The following is a 15591-nucleotide window of genomic DNA, read 5'->3' on the forward strand; positions in this document are numbered from 1 at the left end:
GTGGAGCTGAGCATATTCGGATGGCTTTACACACCGGTCTACTTTCAGTTCTGCTATACAGTGCAAGTTGGCCAGCCATCTTGTCCATCACTGAGAGAAGACCTGTGGAATCTTGTCATCCCAGCCAACATTGCACTTGAAAATTTCTTGTAGCACCTGTTTTACAGGCAGAGTAAATGGTGAAAGAAACTCCAAGGTGTCATAGATGGAACTAACCACAGACAACATGACACGTCTTGTGTGAGGATGCTCCTTTATGGATAACCTAAAGTTGAATTTATCCTTTTCAGTGCACCAGTGCAGACCAAGTACTCTTTCCATGGGTAGATCTATTAAATGTTTATTAGAGCAAACATTTCATTTATATGTTCATGAGACAATAAGCAGCCAATGGGAGAGCGGTAAAAAGGGGAAAAATGGGTGTACAAAAAAGAGGCCATGTACAGATGTTCCAGCCATGATGCCTCACGGTTGACATCGGTGGACGGGTGTGACCTTAATCAGATCACAGAAATAAGTATGCAGAACATGATAAAGAAAAAGAGAAAACTGTCATTAGTTTCTAAATATATTGACTCCCTATCGTGCGCACTGCAGCCTGCATCGGGGGTCAACAGATCATACATGGAAGGCCAGAAACACATACACGGAGCAGAACAGAATGTACAATTTCATATTTCTCACACCTTTGATCTATGTTCCTCTGGAATGCTGGCCATAATGATGCGACTATTACTCATCCATTTTGACAATTGAAATCCTCCCTTGGCACAAGCAGCAATAAGATTCTGAGCCATATGAAGTACTTCAGCTTCTGTAGGCAAATATGTTAAACAGTCACCCATATAAAAGTTCTGAAGAATAGTATTCAAAACAAAAGGATCAAACTGTGCTTGATGGTCTTGTACTATCCTCCTCAATGCATAGTTAGCACAGCTGGGAGAGGACACTGCTCCAAAAAGATGAACTTTCATCCTATATTCCATTGCATTCTGTGAAACATCACCACTAGGATACCACAAAAATGCAGAAAGTCCACATGTTTCTGAGAAACCTTTACCTGATGAAACACGGCTTGAATATCAGCTATCAAAGCAACAGGCTCCTGTCTGAACCTTGTAAGAACTCCCAGCAGTGTGTTGGTGAGATAGGGACCCTGCAGCAGCTGACCATTCAGAGAAGTTCCTTTAAACACTGCACCACAATCGAACACTACTATTAGAGTTTTCTTTTTTGGATGATATACACTGTGGTGTGGTATGTACCAAACCTTACCATCTTCTCATTTCAACTGGTGAGGTGGTACTACCTCTGCATATCCCTTATCAATAACTTCAGACAGAAAAGAAGTATACTCTTGCTGATATTCATAATTTCTTTTAAACTTCCTTTGTAGACCCAGGACACGCTGTTCTGCAACACTGCGGTTGATTGGCATGATGACATCAGGAGACTTAAAAGGTAAGTTAGGGCTGGGACGGTTACCGCATTACCGCAATACCGCAGTCACGTGACTCCAACCGCGGGTCTGAGCTTGTCACCATCGTCACCGCAAAAAAACAAAAACAAAAAAAACATTGGCCTGCACATGTGTGCACGTTGTGTCTAATGACATGGATTCGTTGTGTCTAATGACATGGATTCATTGATTCTAATGATATGGATTATGTCTAATGATATTAGCCTACATGGATTCAAGGTTTTCTAAACAAAACTTATCAAAATATGGAGCAAATCCGACCTTTCGCGAGTTGGGGAGCGCAATGTTCCATGACACATAATAACATTCCATTTGTATTAGAGATGCGCGGATGGGCTATTATTATTTAATCCGCAACCGCATCACAAAACTCATCTGTCCGCACCAACGCTTTTTGATAAATTTTCAAAACCGCATCCAGGGCGCTGACTGTTTTAAGGTCTGAGCGATGTAAGGCGCTGCTGCCAGCGAGGCTAGAAAGCTCTTTGCTGTTCTAGAAAGGAGACTGATCCAATGCAGCAAAGATATTTTAAAGGCTAAAGTCCCTAGTAGGCTATAGCCTATTGGCTATGTTGTATCCCCAGAATATCAGCAGTGAAGTCCGTTTCCGATTGACGCACAGGGATAAAAATAAATAAATAAATAAATAGTAACGCACATCGGCAAACCTGACTACTAGGCTACTGTAGCCTAAAATTTTATCATTTTGTTTTGAAATTTGTTTAAAATGCATTTTAAGATTTCTGTTTATTTCTCATGTCTGTGAGGCAGTAGGCCTAGCCGCACGAGTTTCGGTTCATTTATGAGAGAGCTCACGCAGCAAGAGATCGCGATCGGCGCTTCCACGTCCTGCTGCTGATTATATGTCTGCTATATTTGCTTCTTATTTATTAATTCCAGGCAATTAGTTAATGAAACAGTGATTAAAATTAAGATACAATTTATACAAAACGAAATTTTAAGTTAAAGAAAGGCTTTCTACAAAACAAAACTTAATAAAGTGGTCAAAATCATGTCTGACCCATCTTCAATGCTGAATGTATCTGAGAATAATCTTAAATAAGGAAATCTATACAGTGATTAGTTCATGCCAAATTACTGCTTGATGAAAATTTGACTATTTAAAATTGTGCTCGTTTTTTTTCTTCGGATGTAGGTGACAATATTTAAAGTCTGTCTATCAAAAGCGACTTCTGATGTGTGTGCCAAAGTCTGTCCGGGGGGGGGGGGGACTTCTCTGATCCAATGTAATGTATTTAATGCGGTTTACCGCTATACCGCTGGAATATCTTGCTTTTCAACCGCGGTTAGAAAAAATCCATACCGCCCCAGCCCTAAGGTAAGTCTATACAATAATGACCCTCTTCAAACTTGATTGTTGTTTCCATTATTTTCATGAACTGTTGGTCATTTCTGGACATAGTAACATCATAGTCTGACAGTTTCTCATTAAAATCATGATTATATTGAGAAATCAACAGATCCTCCAGCCTGGCCACTGAGATCCTATTAGCAGTGACTACAGGACTGCCAGTCTTTCCTTTGTCACTATTTCCACCTCTTAGTGGCCCAATCACGACCCACCCCAATAGGGTATTGACAGCATTGGGTCCCCCGCCTTGGCTGTTAATGACTTCCCATGGTTGCAGAAGATTTGATGCATTGATATCAATCAACAGTTCAACCTCTGTATTAATACTGGGGATTCTGATACTCTCCAGGTATGGGTAATCCTTCAAGTCATCCTGGGTGAAAATGTTATTTTTGCTCACAAGCATTGATTCTTGAGTATATAGCTCTGGTAAATCCACAAAAGTTTGTCCATCTAGGTTCATCTAAGACCCCGGAGCATGAACGTGTCTACAGATCTTTCTTGGCCTAAAGAACGGATCAGTATGGAGCTTCTTGTTCTTGTTCTCATAAGATGTTCTGTTCAGAAACTGGCTGAGCTTCCAGGATCCAAAAACACATACGTGTTGATAATCTTGCTACTTGACTTTGCCTTGACTTGTACTGGAATGATAGACAGAACACACTCCTCGTCCCCAGCCCCAGTTTAACCACAAACCTGCAAAGTAGCAAGAACATTTTTTACAGGTAATGGTGATGGTTTGCTTTTGGTTTCTATGTGAAGCAAGGTGGGATGCCTTTGATTGCAGACATCACAGATTAATGGGTTTCTGCAGTCTTTACTTATCTTTACTTTACTTTTGAGCAGATTCTTTGCTGATCCTTGATCAGCCCTCATATTGTGACAACTACGGACTAACTCTCTTGGCCATCCTCTTGTATATTGCTCTAGATAGTAAAGGCATTCTTGCTTGTCACCCGTTTTCTTTTTAAGGGTTTGTTCAAAAGCTCTATACTACAGTGGATCTCCATCAAACTCCAATATCCTTCGAGGTGGAAGAGAAACCAAAGCTTGCTGTTGAAGCAATTGAGCAGTAATGTTGTTTTGCTGCTGTACAACATCATACAAGGTAGGACTTGGAGTAGAAATTTGAGTGGTAATTTGAGGAGGTAACAAATGTTGTGTGTGAATGTTATCTTCAGGCCTGTAGGAACTTAAATTTAGCTGCTTTTCAAATGTAAGTTTACAGTGCCTTGAAGCTGGTGCTTGAGTTTGCATGCTTAATCTCTCCTTTGGACATACAATCAAATTGTCACGTTGAGAACTTGTATCTCTTTGACACCTTTGGGTTAGAGCATTTATTTGATGTACATGATTTTACATGCTTCACATAATATGCATTCATTGGATCCTCTTCCTCACTCATTCCTTCAATACTTCCTTCACTTGATTCCAGCACAGACAATTTTGCAGTAGCCGCAGCTAATTTTGATTCCATTTGTAATTGTTCCTTTTCTCTCCGCAGTTTCTACTTTTGTCTTTGGAGTTCTTCCTCTTTGGCCTCAAGAACATGCAATTTCTTTAATGCGGCTACAGGTTGCAAAAGGGCTGCCTTTTCTGCTTTAGCTTTGAAACGATCAGATGCAATGCTTGTAGCCTTTGAAGAACCAGATGAGGAAAGGGTTTTAAAGTAAGATCCTTTCTTTGAAGCATTGGATACACTGTCATCAGGATTTAGATTTGTGTCTATTGAAGACATTCCATCATCAGATAAAGCTCCAGCATCTGATAACCATTGTTTAATTACTTATTATTATCATTAGTAACTCTACTATTATTTTCTCATTTAACCTTTGTTGCTGTTCATACTCCATTTGAAGCATTGGCATTTCCAGCAATGAATTATGAGTTTCAATGGCATCTTTGCAGTGTTTCAAAACTCCTGAAATATTTTTTGCACATCAGAAATGGTTTCTTTGGTCACTTTTCCAGAAAGAAGATCATTGACCCTTTGTTTAACTTTATTTGCTTGAGTGAACTTTGATTTACATTGCCTTTGCAAATTCTCAATAGACAATGAAACACCCTTGTCAGTCCTTACTCTTTATTACTCGCCTCCTGTATGGAGAAACTAGTCGCATGCATTGCTCTGGTTTGATTTTGGCCCATTCTTGCACACAAACAGTCTTCAAATCTTGAAGGTTCCATGGGCATCTTCTATGAATCTTGATCTTCAGTTCTTTCCATAGATTTTCAATGGGATTTAAGTCAGGTGATTGGCTGGGCCATTCTAGCAGCTTTATTTTCTTTCTTTGAAACCAATTGAGAGTTTCCTTGGCTGTGTGTTTGGGATCATTGTCTTGCTGAAATGTCCACCCTCGTTTCATCTTCATCATCCTGGTAGATGGCAGCAGATTTTTGTCAAGAATGTCTTGGTAAATTTGCCCATTCATCCTTCCTTCAATTATGTGAAATTTCTCCTCCATACATGGTGTGTATTATGGCATCCAAACAGTTCAATTTTGCTCTCATCGTACCACACTATATTCACTTCATATAATGTGAGATCTATACTGAACTGTACACGTGTGTGTCCCGTGTTAATCGTGAGGTTTTGTTTACTCATGGAGATGGAAATGTGAGTGCCATCTGAAGATCCACTCGCTGTCTTCCACCAGAGCTGCTCACGAGAGCAACACAAAAACCTGTTTATTTAATAATGTTCTGTCAGTTGTGAAAAAAGTTGCCAGTGTTATGACGTCACCATCTTTGATATTTAAATGTCACTATGGTTACAGATATTAGAATACGGTTGTGTCTTCAGTTATTCATTAATTCAAAGTATTCAAGCAGCTACTGAAAGCTGTTGTGTGAACAGAATATTTCAAGACTCACACCTGTAAAGTAAATGTGGTGGTCAATCCCAAACAGTGATTGTGTGACTGTAGTGAGTAGGCAGCAGGGAACACTGTGGAAGGACCCTGGGATTCGGAACGCAGCTACAGACATTCCCTGCTCGGTGTGTAGGGAGCATGGAGGAGTAACACTGCTTGAAGTGAAATGCAGCTATGATTTATCAAGTGTTTAACAGGTTGAGCCACATTATAGACTCAAATTACATGCACTTAAGAACACATATTTCAGAGTTTTGCAGAAAGTTGTGTTCTGAAACGTCATGTTAATGAGAACACTGTTTAAAGGGTTAAAAAAGCTTTAACATACACTGGATAATCTCTTTATTAGGTACACCTGTACACCTACTTATTCATGCAATTATCAACTCAGCCAATCACTGCACAAAGCAGTGCAGTGCATAAAATCATGCAGATACTGGTAAGGAGCTTCAGTTAATGTTCAACCAGCAGAATGGGGAATATTTTTTATCTCAGTGATTTGGAGCGTGGCATGATTGTTGTTGCCAGATGGGCTGGTTTGAGTATTTCTGTAACTGCTGATCTCCTGGAAATTTCACGCACAACAGTCTTTAGAATTTACTCAGAATGGTGCTAAAAACAAAAAACATCCAGTGAGCGGCAGTTTTGCAGACGGAAACACCATGTTGACGACAGAGGTAAGTAGAGAATGGCCAGACTGGTTTGAACTGACAAAGTCTACGGTAACTCCGATAACCGCTCTGTACAATTTTAGTGAGCAGAACAGCATATCTGAATGCTCAACACATCAAACTCTGAGGTGAATGGCCTACACCGGCAGGTTGGGTACATGGATTCATGCTTTTGGCACCAAATTCTGACCTCAGTAGAAATGGAGATTCATCAGACCAGGCTATGCTTTTCCAGTTTCAACTGTCCAGTTTTGGTGATCCTGTGTCCACTGCAGCCTCAGATTTCTGTTCTTGGCTGACAGAAGTGGATCCTGACGTGGTCTTCTGCTGTTGTAGCCCATCTACTGTTGCAGTGGCCGACATTATAGTTAGCACAATGCAAAGTGTCAAAAATCATCAGAGGTACAACATTAAGTGCACCATGTGGGGTTCAAACACACAACAAAGTGTTGTTTCCAGTGACGGCTGTGGGGAAGCACAGTTTTTTATTACATTTATTTATTTTGGTTTGTCTGCAACATGATGTGTAGAGATTGTTGATATTAATGAATGTCATGTCTCCTAGCACCGTTTTCAGGAAATAAAATTCATTATAAAAGTATGCCCTAATTTCAAGCGGGAAATTGAAGACATATGGACAAAGAACCATAAATGAATGACTTTGAGAAGAGGAGAAAGTTGGTCACATATTCAAAGTATTACAAACATTCAAATAATCACAAAATAAAAATGTACAGCCATAACTGTCTAACTTGGCTCTTTTGATACAGCGATGCTATGATGTTTTCTGATGTCAATCACAGGCTGTACACTCCTGGACAAAAAAAAAATATTTCCCAAAATGGCAAAACATTAAAGGTGCAGAATGTAATATTCAGAAACCCTTGTTGTTAATGACACCTGTGGCCATTAAGTGAATGGCAGCTACTAACTGTTACTCATGCACATACACATACTCCATAGGGATGTTTGTAACGTACAAAGAGATTGAATGTGGTCAACCGGCATCATACTGACAGATGATGTAGCATAATTAAAATGACGTTTATGATGGTTTTACTACAAACTTTGAGACTAAACTAAAACTACTTTACAGCTAACATAGCATACTGATCCACACATACAGCTACATACTACCAAATTATACCAGACCATTACTGTTGCACTATTGTATATCATATTTTGTACTACGAATAAGAAACCAGTGTATTTGCTTAAATTTATCCTGTATACCTGACTTTTATTATAAAGAGAAGATCGTTGAAATTATTTTGAAAGTTTCGAATAAAGGTACCTTGCAATTTGTCAGCGTTAGCAGGCAAGATCAAGTTAGCTAAAATGACACCGATCAATCCTTATGGCACTATATTTCACATGCTTTGAAGTTATGTAAGCTTACCTGTCCAATATGAAGAATTAAGGGTCGGTTTTGATCCCCAAAACCGAACATAGGTTCCTCCAGGAATCAAATGCCCTGCCGATGTTCACTCTAGTTTTCACTCGACCACGTTCCCGCTTAGCCAGATTGGATTCATTTAAATTTACATTTATGCATTTGGCAGACGCTTTTATCCAAAGCGACTTACAGAGCCCTTATTACAGGGACAATCCCCCCGGAGCAACCTGGAGTTAAGTGCCTTGCTCATGGACACAATGGTGGTGGCTATGGGGATCGAACCAGCGACCTTCTGATTAACAGTTATGCACTTTAGCCCACTATGCCACCACCACACGTAGCCCACTACGCCAGGATTCAGTTGATAATTTTTTTTTTTGGCTGACTTTAAGTTTGTGTAGGAGTCTGTGTTGTGCTGGGAACTGGAGGTTTGCTGGATTCCATCTCTAAGATAATGTTACCTAGTGTTGCAGGTTGTTGTCGCTGTTGAATATCAGGAAGAGAACTACTGAGGCAAGGCTCTGGGGAGCACACATAAACATCACATCCTTTGGATTTTCCTGGCAAAACTGACCTACTCCCTTCACATGAAAATCAGTCTACAGGCTTTAATAGGCAACCTAGGAAGTCCAGGAAGGGCTAATTTTTTAACTTGGGTTACAAGCAGTGGCAAAAATGGCCAAGTCAACAAAATGTTTTCTGGGATTCTCCAACACTAAAATGACTAATAAAATGAGAAAGTGGAGGCAGAACAGTCTGTTTTTATTGATAAGAAATCCTTTTCTCACTGAAAGCTGTGGCAAACCCAGAGGGGATAAACTCACAATCACACACATCCACAGCATAAAGTTACTTCATGGATCCCATCCTAAATCACGATTACTTTTTTGTTTGTTCACACGGTACTCCTGTTGTTACTTCGGCGAACTCCATGTTACAGGGTATCAGAAATTGATTTCGGCACATCTGTCACCCCTCCACCACTCTGAGTCTATAAGTGTGACAGTCATTCGAATAAAGAGAGCGATATCTCAGCAATTTACCGATCACAGTCGGTAAATGTGACGCCCTCAGCCAAGATAGAGTTGTTTGGAGTCGACTAGTGTCACACCAACTTTAGTGACTGCCACTGTAGTTCTTCTGAAACTGTGGGGGATTAGTTCTGGAATAATCTGTTGTATAAAATACTGTCTGATCATTTTGTTCTTTGTTTAGATTGGCAGGTTGTAGATTCACAGGTCAGTGCTGTGAAATTTTGTCTTCAGTTCTACAATCATCAAACTCCTTAAGTCTGAGAGAGCTGGACCTGAGTAACAATGACCTGCAGGATTCAGGAGTGAAGCTGCTCTGTGATGCACTGAAGAGTCCTCACTGTACACTGGAGATATTGAGGTCAGTGATTTTCAGTAGAAATAATCAGACATTGAAACAATAAATAGCTCAGTGACTGTCACAATACTTCTTGTCTAATTGTGAAGTATTCACTCTGGAATAGTCTGTTGTATAAAACTACTTTCTGAACATTTTGTTGTTTGTTTAGATTGGCAGGTTGTGGATTCACTGGTCAGTGCTGTGAAATTTTGTCTTCAGTTCTACAATCATCAAACTCCTTAAGTCTGAGAGAGCTGGACCTGAGTAACAATGACCTGCAGGGTTCAGGAGTGAAGCTGCTCTCTGATGCACTGAAGAGTCCTCACTGTACACTGGAGATACTGAGGTTTGTGTTCGCTGTTCATTACTACATTGGAATATATGTTATGAATATATTGTGGTCCATAGCTGTGCTTACTCTGTATATGTGGATGGGCTCTGTACATGTGGACATGTCTGCTGATTCAAGGGAATCAAGTCATTGTCATTCTGACATCACAGTTAAAAATGATCACAACATTCATTTTTGATCAGCTCTTTAGGACAATCTTCTTAAAATATTCAGATGAGGAAGAAACTTGCTGCAGATATACAGTAGAATTTGCTCTGATACCACATATAAACAAAAACAATATACTGCAACAACAGGAAATATGATGTAATAGTGTAGTCAATGTGACTGCAGGTATGTGATATACTGTATAGTATATCTCAATTATGTTCTGCCTATTTTATGTATTTGCTATGAAATGACATGAGTATTTTTTTCAATTAGAGGGAACATCATTTAAACCACACAGCCATTGTTGCAAAGTAGATTCAAAATGTTTGTTTTTTTAAAATAATTTTATAAGTAATGAAAGCATGTTTTCCACACAGTTTTAATAAACAAAGAAGGAAGAATGCTGTTTATTCATATTACAAAAACTTTTCTGTGAATGAACAGTGTGCAAAAATTACAACTTAACACACTTGTGTTTTGGAACCCAGTCAGGTTGAAAATTATTGTAATATATGCATGCTTTATTATTAGACTGAGAGGATAAGAATTGTTGTCTATAGAAGTGATATATTTCTGGCATATCTATTTCACCTGGAGACTTTATTTTTGTGGAAGACATTTGAGTTGATGGATTACCAGAGAACAGTTTCAGATAGAGTCTCACAATTCACCTCTAGATTGTGAAGAGCACTTTACAAACACCTCAACGTCTGTCTCACATGAGATTATAACTCAGAATATGACAGTCTGATATTAATTCAGATGGATTTTGTATCGGGAACTGAGATACATTTAAGGAACAGGGAAAAGACACAGCAAAATATAATAAAAATACAAACACAAAAGAAGAACACAAAACGGCAATCATAAACTAATGCACATTGAGGTAAATGACTGAATAAAAATTGTGTTTGAAGAAATGTTTCATTGGGACTGGATTTCTGCATGTGCAAAATAAAAAGTCATGCAATAAGAGTATTGCATTTATACATTGTTCCTCTATAGACATTATTCACAGCAGTGCCATCTTTGATTGGGAATTGCAGAGAGGCTGTGAGGGATAGATGTTCAGTCACTTCAATGGGCTGAATTTTTTTTGGGGATCGTTCAGCTATTGAAACATTGAAAAATATAATTCAAAGATGTTATGTCCCGGGTCTAGGGTCCGAGAAAATAACATAAATAAAGTCGTTACACCTGGACTTCTTGTTTCTTTTTATTATTTTGAAACAAGTTGTTCAAACTGATACGATCAGCACAAGACAGCAAAAGGAAGCAAATTAATTTCAGGTTTGGGTCAGAGCCAAAATAACAAACAAAACTGAGACTACCTAGTTTTAGAGAAAATTATTATCCTATCAAAAAAAAAAACATTTAAACAAAATACAGAGACTAAACTGACTCCCTTACTAGCCAAAAACAAGAGAAAATATAATGTTCACAATAAAGAAAAAATGGCACCCCAACCCCTACGGCTTCCATGCTGAAACGCAGTGACATTTACAATTATTATAATAACCAACAAAAACACTCAACCACGTTGAGTGTTAAAAGAAAAACCGTGTACAGAAAACTTTACAAAAGAAATGGGAAAAGAACAAATCAAGGGGAATAAGGTAAGAGAAAAACAAATAACACAGGATTAGTTATAAAAGTCACTACACGGACTTATTTCTCTTTCCCACAATAACAACAGTTTCAATGATAGTGCAATGAAATAAAAAGTCACTACACTGACTTAATTATCTTTCCTGCAATAACAACACAACAAAGACACGCAATAAACAACATTCCAATCTCTCTCTCTAGATCCACGTTCCTTCGTTTCTTTTAAAAGACGCGCAGTTCGATCCTGACCAACCACAGGGCACGTTACTGACACATTCAATTAGGGCGGTGCAACCTGTGTGAGTGACAGAGTGAGAGAGAGATAGAGAGAGAGACACACACACACACAGTACCCAACATGTCTCATCATAACACCCCCACCCATAAAAGTCAAAATCCCATTTTGACACAAACATCAACAAAACTTCTCACACCCTAGAAAGTTCATCTGCGATAACATTTTCTGTACACTTCTTGTGGCGTATGTCAATGTTAAAACCCTGAACCACCAAAGACCATCGCATTAGCCTTTGATTGGAGTTGGCCATGCGCAGGAGGAAAACTAAGGGGTTGTGGTCAGTGTAAACAGTTATAGGTAGCGAACTACCACCGACATAAACCTCAAAGTGCTGAAGGGCAAGAAGTAATGCTAAGGCCTCTTTTTCAATGGTGCTATAACGTTGCTGTGTTTTAGAAAACATTTTTGAATAATAACACACAGGGTGATTTATTCTAGCTTCACTTTCTTGCAACAAAACCGCACCTGCTCCCAACCCACTGGCATCCACCTCGAGTTTGAATGGTCGTGAAAAGTCAGGGGCAGAGAGGACTGGGGCACAACACAGGAGGTCTTTGGCAGCATTAAAGGCGACGTCACATTCATGACTCCAAATAAAAGCTTTGGTTCCACTCAATAAATCGTCAGAGGGGACACAACGGAGGAGAAATTTTTGCAAAATGCTCGGTAATATCCCACCATACCAAGAAAACGGCACAACTCTCTTTTACACTTGGGCATGGGGAAATTTACAATCGCCTCAACTTTAGCATTAACAGGGCGTACCTGTCCTTGTCCGACCTGTTTCCCTAGGTAAGTGACCACTGCTTTTCCGAATTCACACTTTTTCAAATTCACGGTCAATGATGCTTTTGTTAAACGAGCAAACACTTCACATAGTGTTTTTATGTGATCACTCCATGTATGGGAATAAATGACCACATCATCCAGATATGCTTCGCAATTTGCCACACCAGACAACACCTTCTGCATCAACCTCTGAAAGGTCATTTCAGAGGTCATTACGGTATATTGCAGGAAATTATCTGGTGTTGCAAATGCAGAGATATCGGAGGCACGCTGTGTAAGTGGCACTTGCCAGTAACCCTTTAAGAGATCTAACTTGGTTACAAAGGAGGCGGCACCAACACGATCTATACAATCCTCCATCCTAGGTAACGGGAAAGAGTCTGGTTTGGTGACACTGTTCACCTTTCTGTAATCCGTACAGAATCTATTTGAACCATCAGGCTTCGGTACCAGAAGACATGGCGAACTCCATGGACTCGAACTGGGTATGGCCAGTCCATGTTTTAGCAGATAATCTACCTCATTCCTCATCTCTTCTCTCTTCGAGGGATTTGCACGATATGGATGCTGCTTAATTGGTGATGATTTTACAATTTCAATATCATGAAACCGAACGTTAGTCTGGGTGGGACTGTCGGAAAAAAGAGAAGAGAACTCGTGAATCAACGAAACAATATCCCAACGCTGGGACTGTGGAAGATAAGACAAGTGATGCTCTATATTTTGCAATAACTCAGAGTTGGACAGTTTAGCAGTAATGGCCATCGTTTCAGTGGCAACCAACTCATCATCCTCAGAGACGGCAGCGGAGGGCAGAGGAATAACTGTCATTAACGGTGCCACAACAGCAGAGGGTTTACCAGTTTCTCGATTCACATAAGCTTTAATCATGTTAACATGACAAACACAGCTTTTTTTTCTACGCTCAGGAGTATGAATCAGATAATTTGTCTCTCTTAATTTCCTTTCCATGACATAGGGCCCCGAAAACTTAGCTTGAAGTGCAGAGCCAGGAAGTGGAAGAAGAACGAGCACTAAATCTCCCGGCTGAAAACTTCGAGCTACACACTTCTTATCAAAATGTTCTTTCATCTGTTTTTGTTTCGAAGTTAAATTTGATTTGGCAATTTCCAACACACGATTTAAGCGTTCACGCATTTTAGTCACATACTCGCATACTGTCACAGGAGATTTTTTTTCCATTAACAACTGTTCTCTTAACCGTTTTAGAGGCCCACGCACGGTATGTCCAAAAACTAACTCAGCTGGACTAAATCTTAAAGATTCCTGCACTGTCTCTCGAACAGCAAACATCGGCAGACCGTCATCCCAGTCCTTCCCAGTTTCCACGCAAAACGCGCGCAGCATGGATTTGAGGGTCTGGTGGAAACGTTCGAGGGCACCCTGAGAGTCGGGATGATAGGCGCTCGAAAGTTGATGTTTAACTGCCAGTTCACGAAGAACCTGGGAAAACAGTGTGGAAGTAAAATTAGAACCCTGATCAGTTTGAATAATTTTTGGTAGACCAAATGTAGAGCAAAATTTAATTAACTCTTTAACTACTGTTTTAGCCTTTAGGCTACGTATTGGAATGGCCTCTGGAAAACGCGTTGCGGCACACATAATCGTGAGTAAATATTGATGACCTGATTTAGATTTTGGCAAAGGTCCCACACAATCAATAATGATGCGCTCAAATGGTTCGCCTATTTCTGGGATCAGATGTAGAGGTGCGGGAGATATGGTTTGCTTTGGCTTCCCGGCTAGCTGACAAACATGGCACGACCGACAGTGAGCTACAACATCAGATTTTAGACCAGGCCAGAAGAAACATCGCAAAACCCGATTATATGTTTTTCGAACTCCCAAATGACCAGAGAGGACATGGTCATGAGCGAGACTCGGTATTTGCGAACGGTAACCGGTGGGAACAACAACTTGACGAACACTGTCGCCATCTTCCCATTTTCTCATCAAAACGTCATTTTCAAAAAAATAAGTTACCTTTTTATTTGGAACTTTTGTCTTGTCTGTCACAGCTGCAACACACGACGCTAATGATGGGTCAGATTTCTGCGCAGCAGCCAATGGCGACCGACCCATCTGTAAAGAGGCAAAATCACTGATCGAAGATGTTGGTTCCAGATACAACTTCCCTGTCATCCTATCACCAATAGATTGTAGACAAGCATCAGACATGTCCACCACATCTTCAAATTTACGGGCCTGGGCTCGTGTCACCACACAGGAAGAGAATACAGCTGGAAATTGAGACAAGTCATTTTTCTCCTTTATTATGGGAGGATTAATAACAATTGGGGAAGCGAAAACTGTACCACCGGCTAAGTCGTTTCCCAAAATAAAATCGACTCCTTCCACGGGCAGTTCATTGCAGACTCCCACGCACACAATACCTGTTATTATATCTGTTTGGAGATAGACATTATGTAGGGGAACTTTTACACATCCTATTCCTATTCCTCGCAAAATTACATCGGAACCAGTGTACATTTCAAGTGACAAAGGTAGAATGCCAGCTAGCGTAAGACTCTGTGCGGCCCCCGTATCTCGTAACACAGAGAGTGACTTGAATATTTCCTCACGGCTACATGCCACCCACCCCTGTAACATAAACGGTTCAAATCGTGTAGTATTTTTATCAGGTGACACAACATGTTCTAAAGTTTGTACCAAACTTACACCTTTAGGCTTAGTTGATGCATTTTTTTTCTTCCATGCTTCACAATCTGCAATTAGGTGGCCAGCATCAAGGCAATAGAAACAGACCCTGTTTCAAATCTCCATCAACAATCTCCATCAACTGCAAGATGCTATCCTATCAATATGGGCCAACATTTCTAAAGAATGCTTTCAGCACCTTGTTGAATCAATGCCACGTAGAATTAAGGCAGTTCTGAAGGCGAAAGGGGGTCAAACACAGTATTAGTATGGTGTTCCTAATAATCCTTTAGGTGAGTGTATAATGTGTGGCAATCGCAATCTATTATCACACATTATACGTACATACATTTCTGCATATACGGCAAACTAATTTATAATTGTCATTACATTATAATTGTCAGCAGACTACGCAGCGTGAGCTTACATTTACATTTATGCATTTGGGACAATCCCCCGGAGCAACCTGGAGTTAAGTGCCTTGCTCAAGGACACAATGGTGGTGGTTGTGGGGATCGAACCGACAACCTTCTGCTTAACAGTATAGTGCTT

At 40.0% G+C, this 15591-nt stretch overlaps 1 protein-coding gene across 1 annotated transcript in view; it reads left to right on the top strand.

Moving 5' to 3' along the window:
- The window catches only part of LOC127652407 (uncharacterized), a 746522-nt gene that overhangs the window by 119328 nt on the left and 611603 nt on the right, over nucleotides 1-15591 (top strand). The window contains exons 15-16 of the mRNA XM_052138529.1: nucleotides 9008-9184; nucleotides 9333-9509. Coding sequence (XP_051994489.1) covers nucleotides 9008-9184; nucleotides 9333-9509 — 354 coding nt within the window. The remainder of the gene's footprint in view (nucleotides 1-9007; nucleotides 9185-9332; nucleotides 9510-15591) is intronic.

This window comes from Xyrauchen texanus, chromosome 12 (genome assembly GCF_025860055.1).
Source record: "Xyrauchen texanus isolate HMW12.3.18 chromosome 12, RBS_HiC_50CHRs, whole genome shotgun sequence".
NCBI classification, from domain to species: Eukaryota; Metazoa; Chordata; class Actinopteri; order Cypriniformes; family Catostomidae; genus Xyrauchen; species Xyrauchen texanus.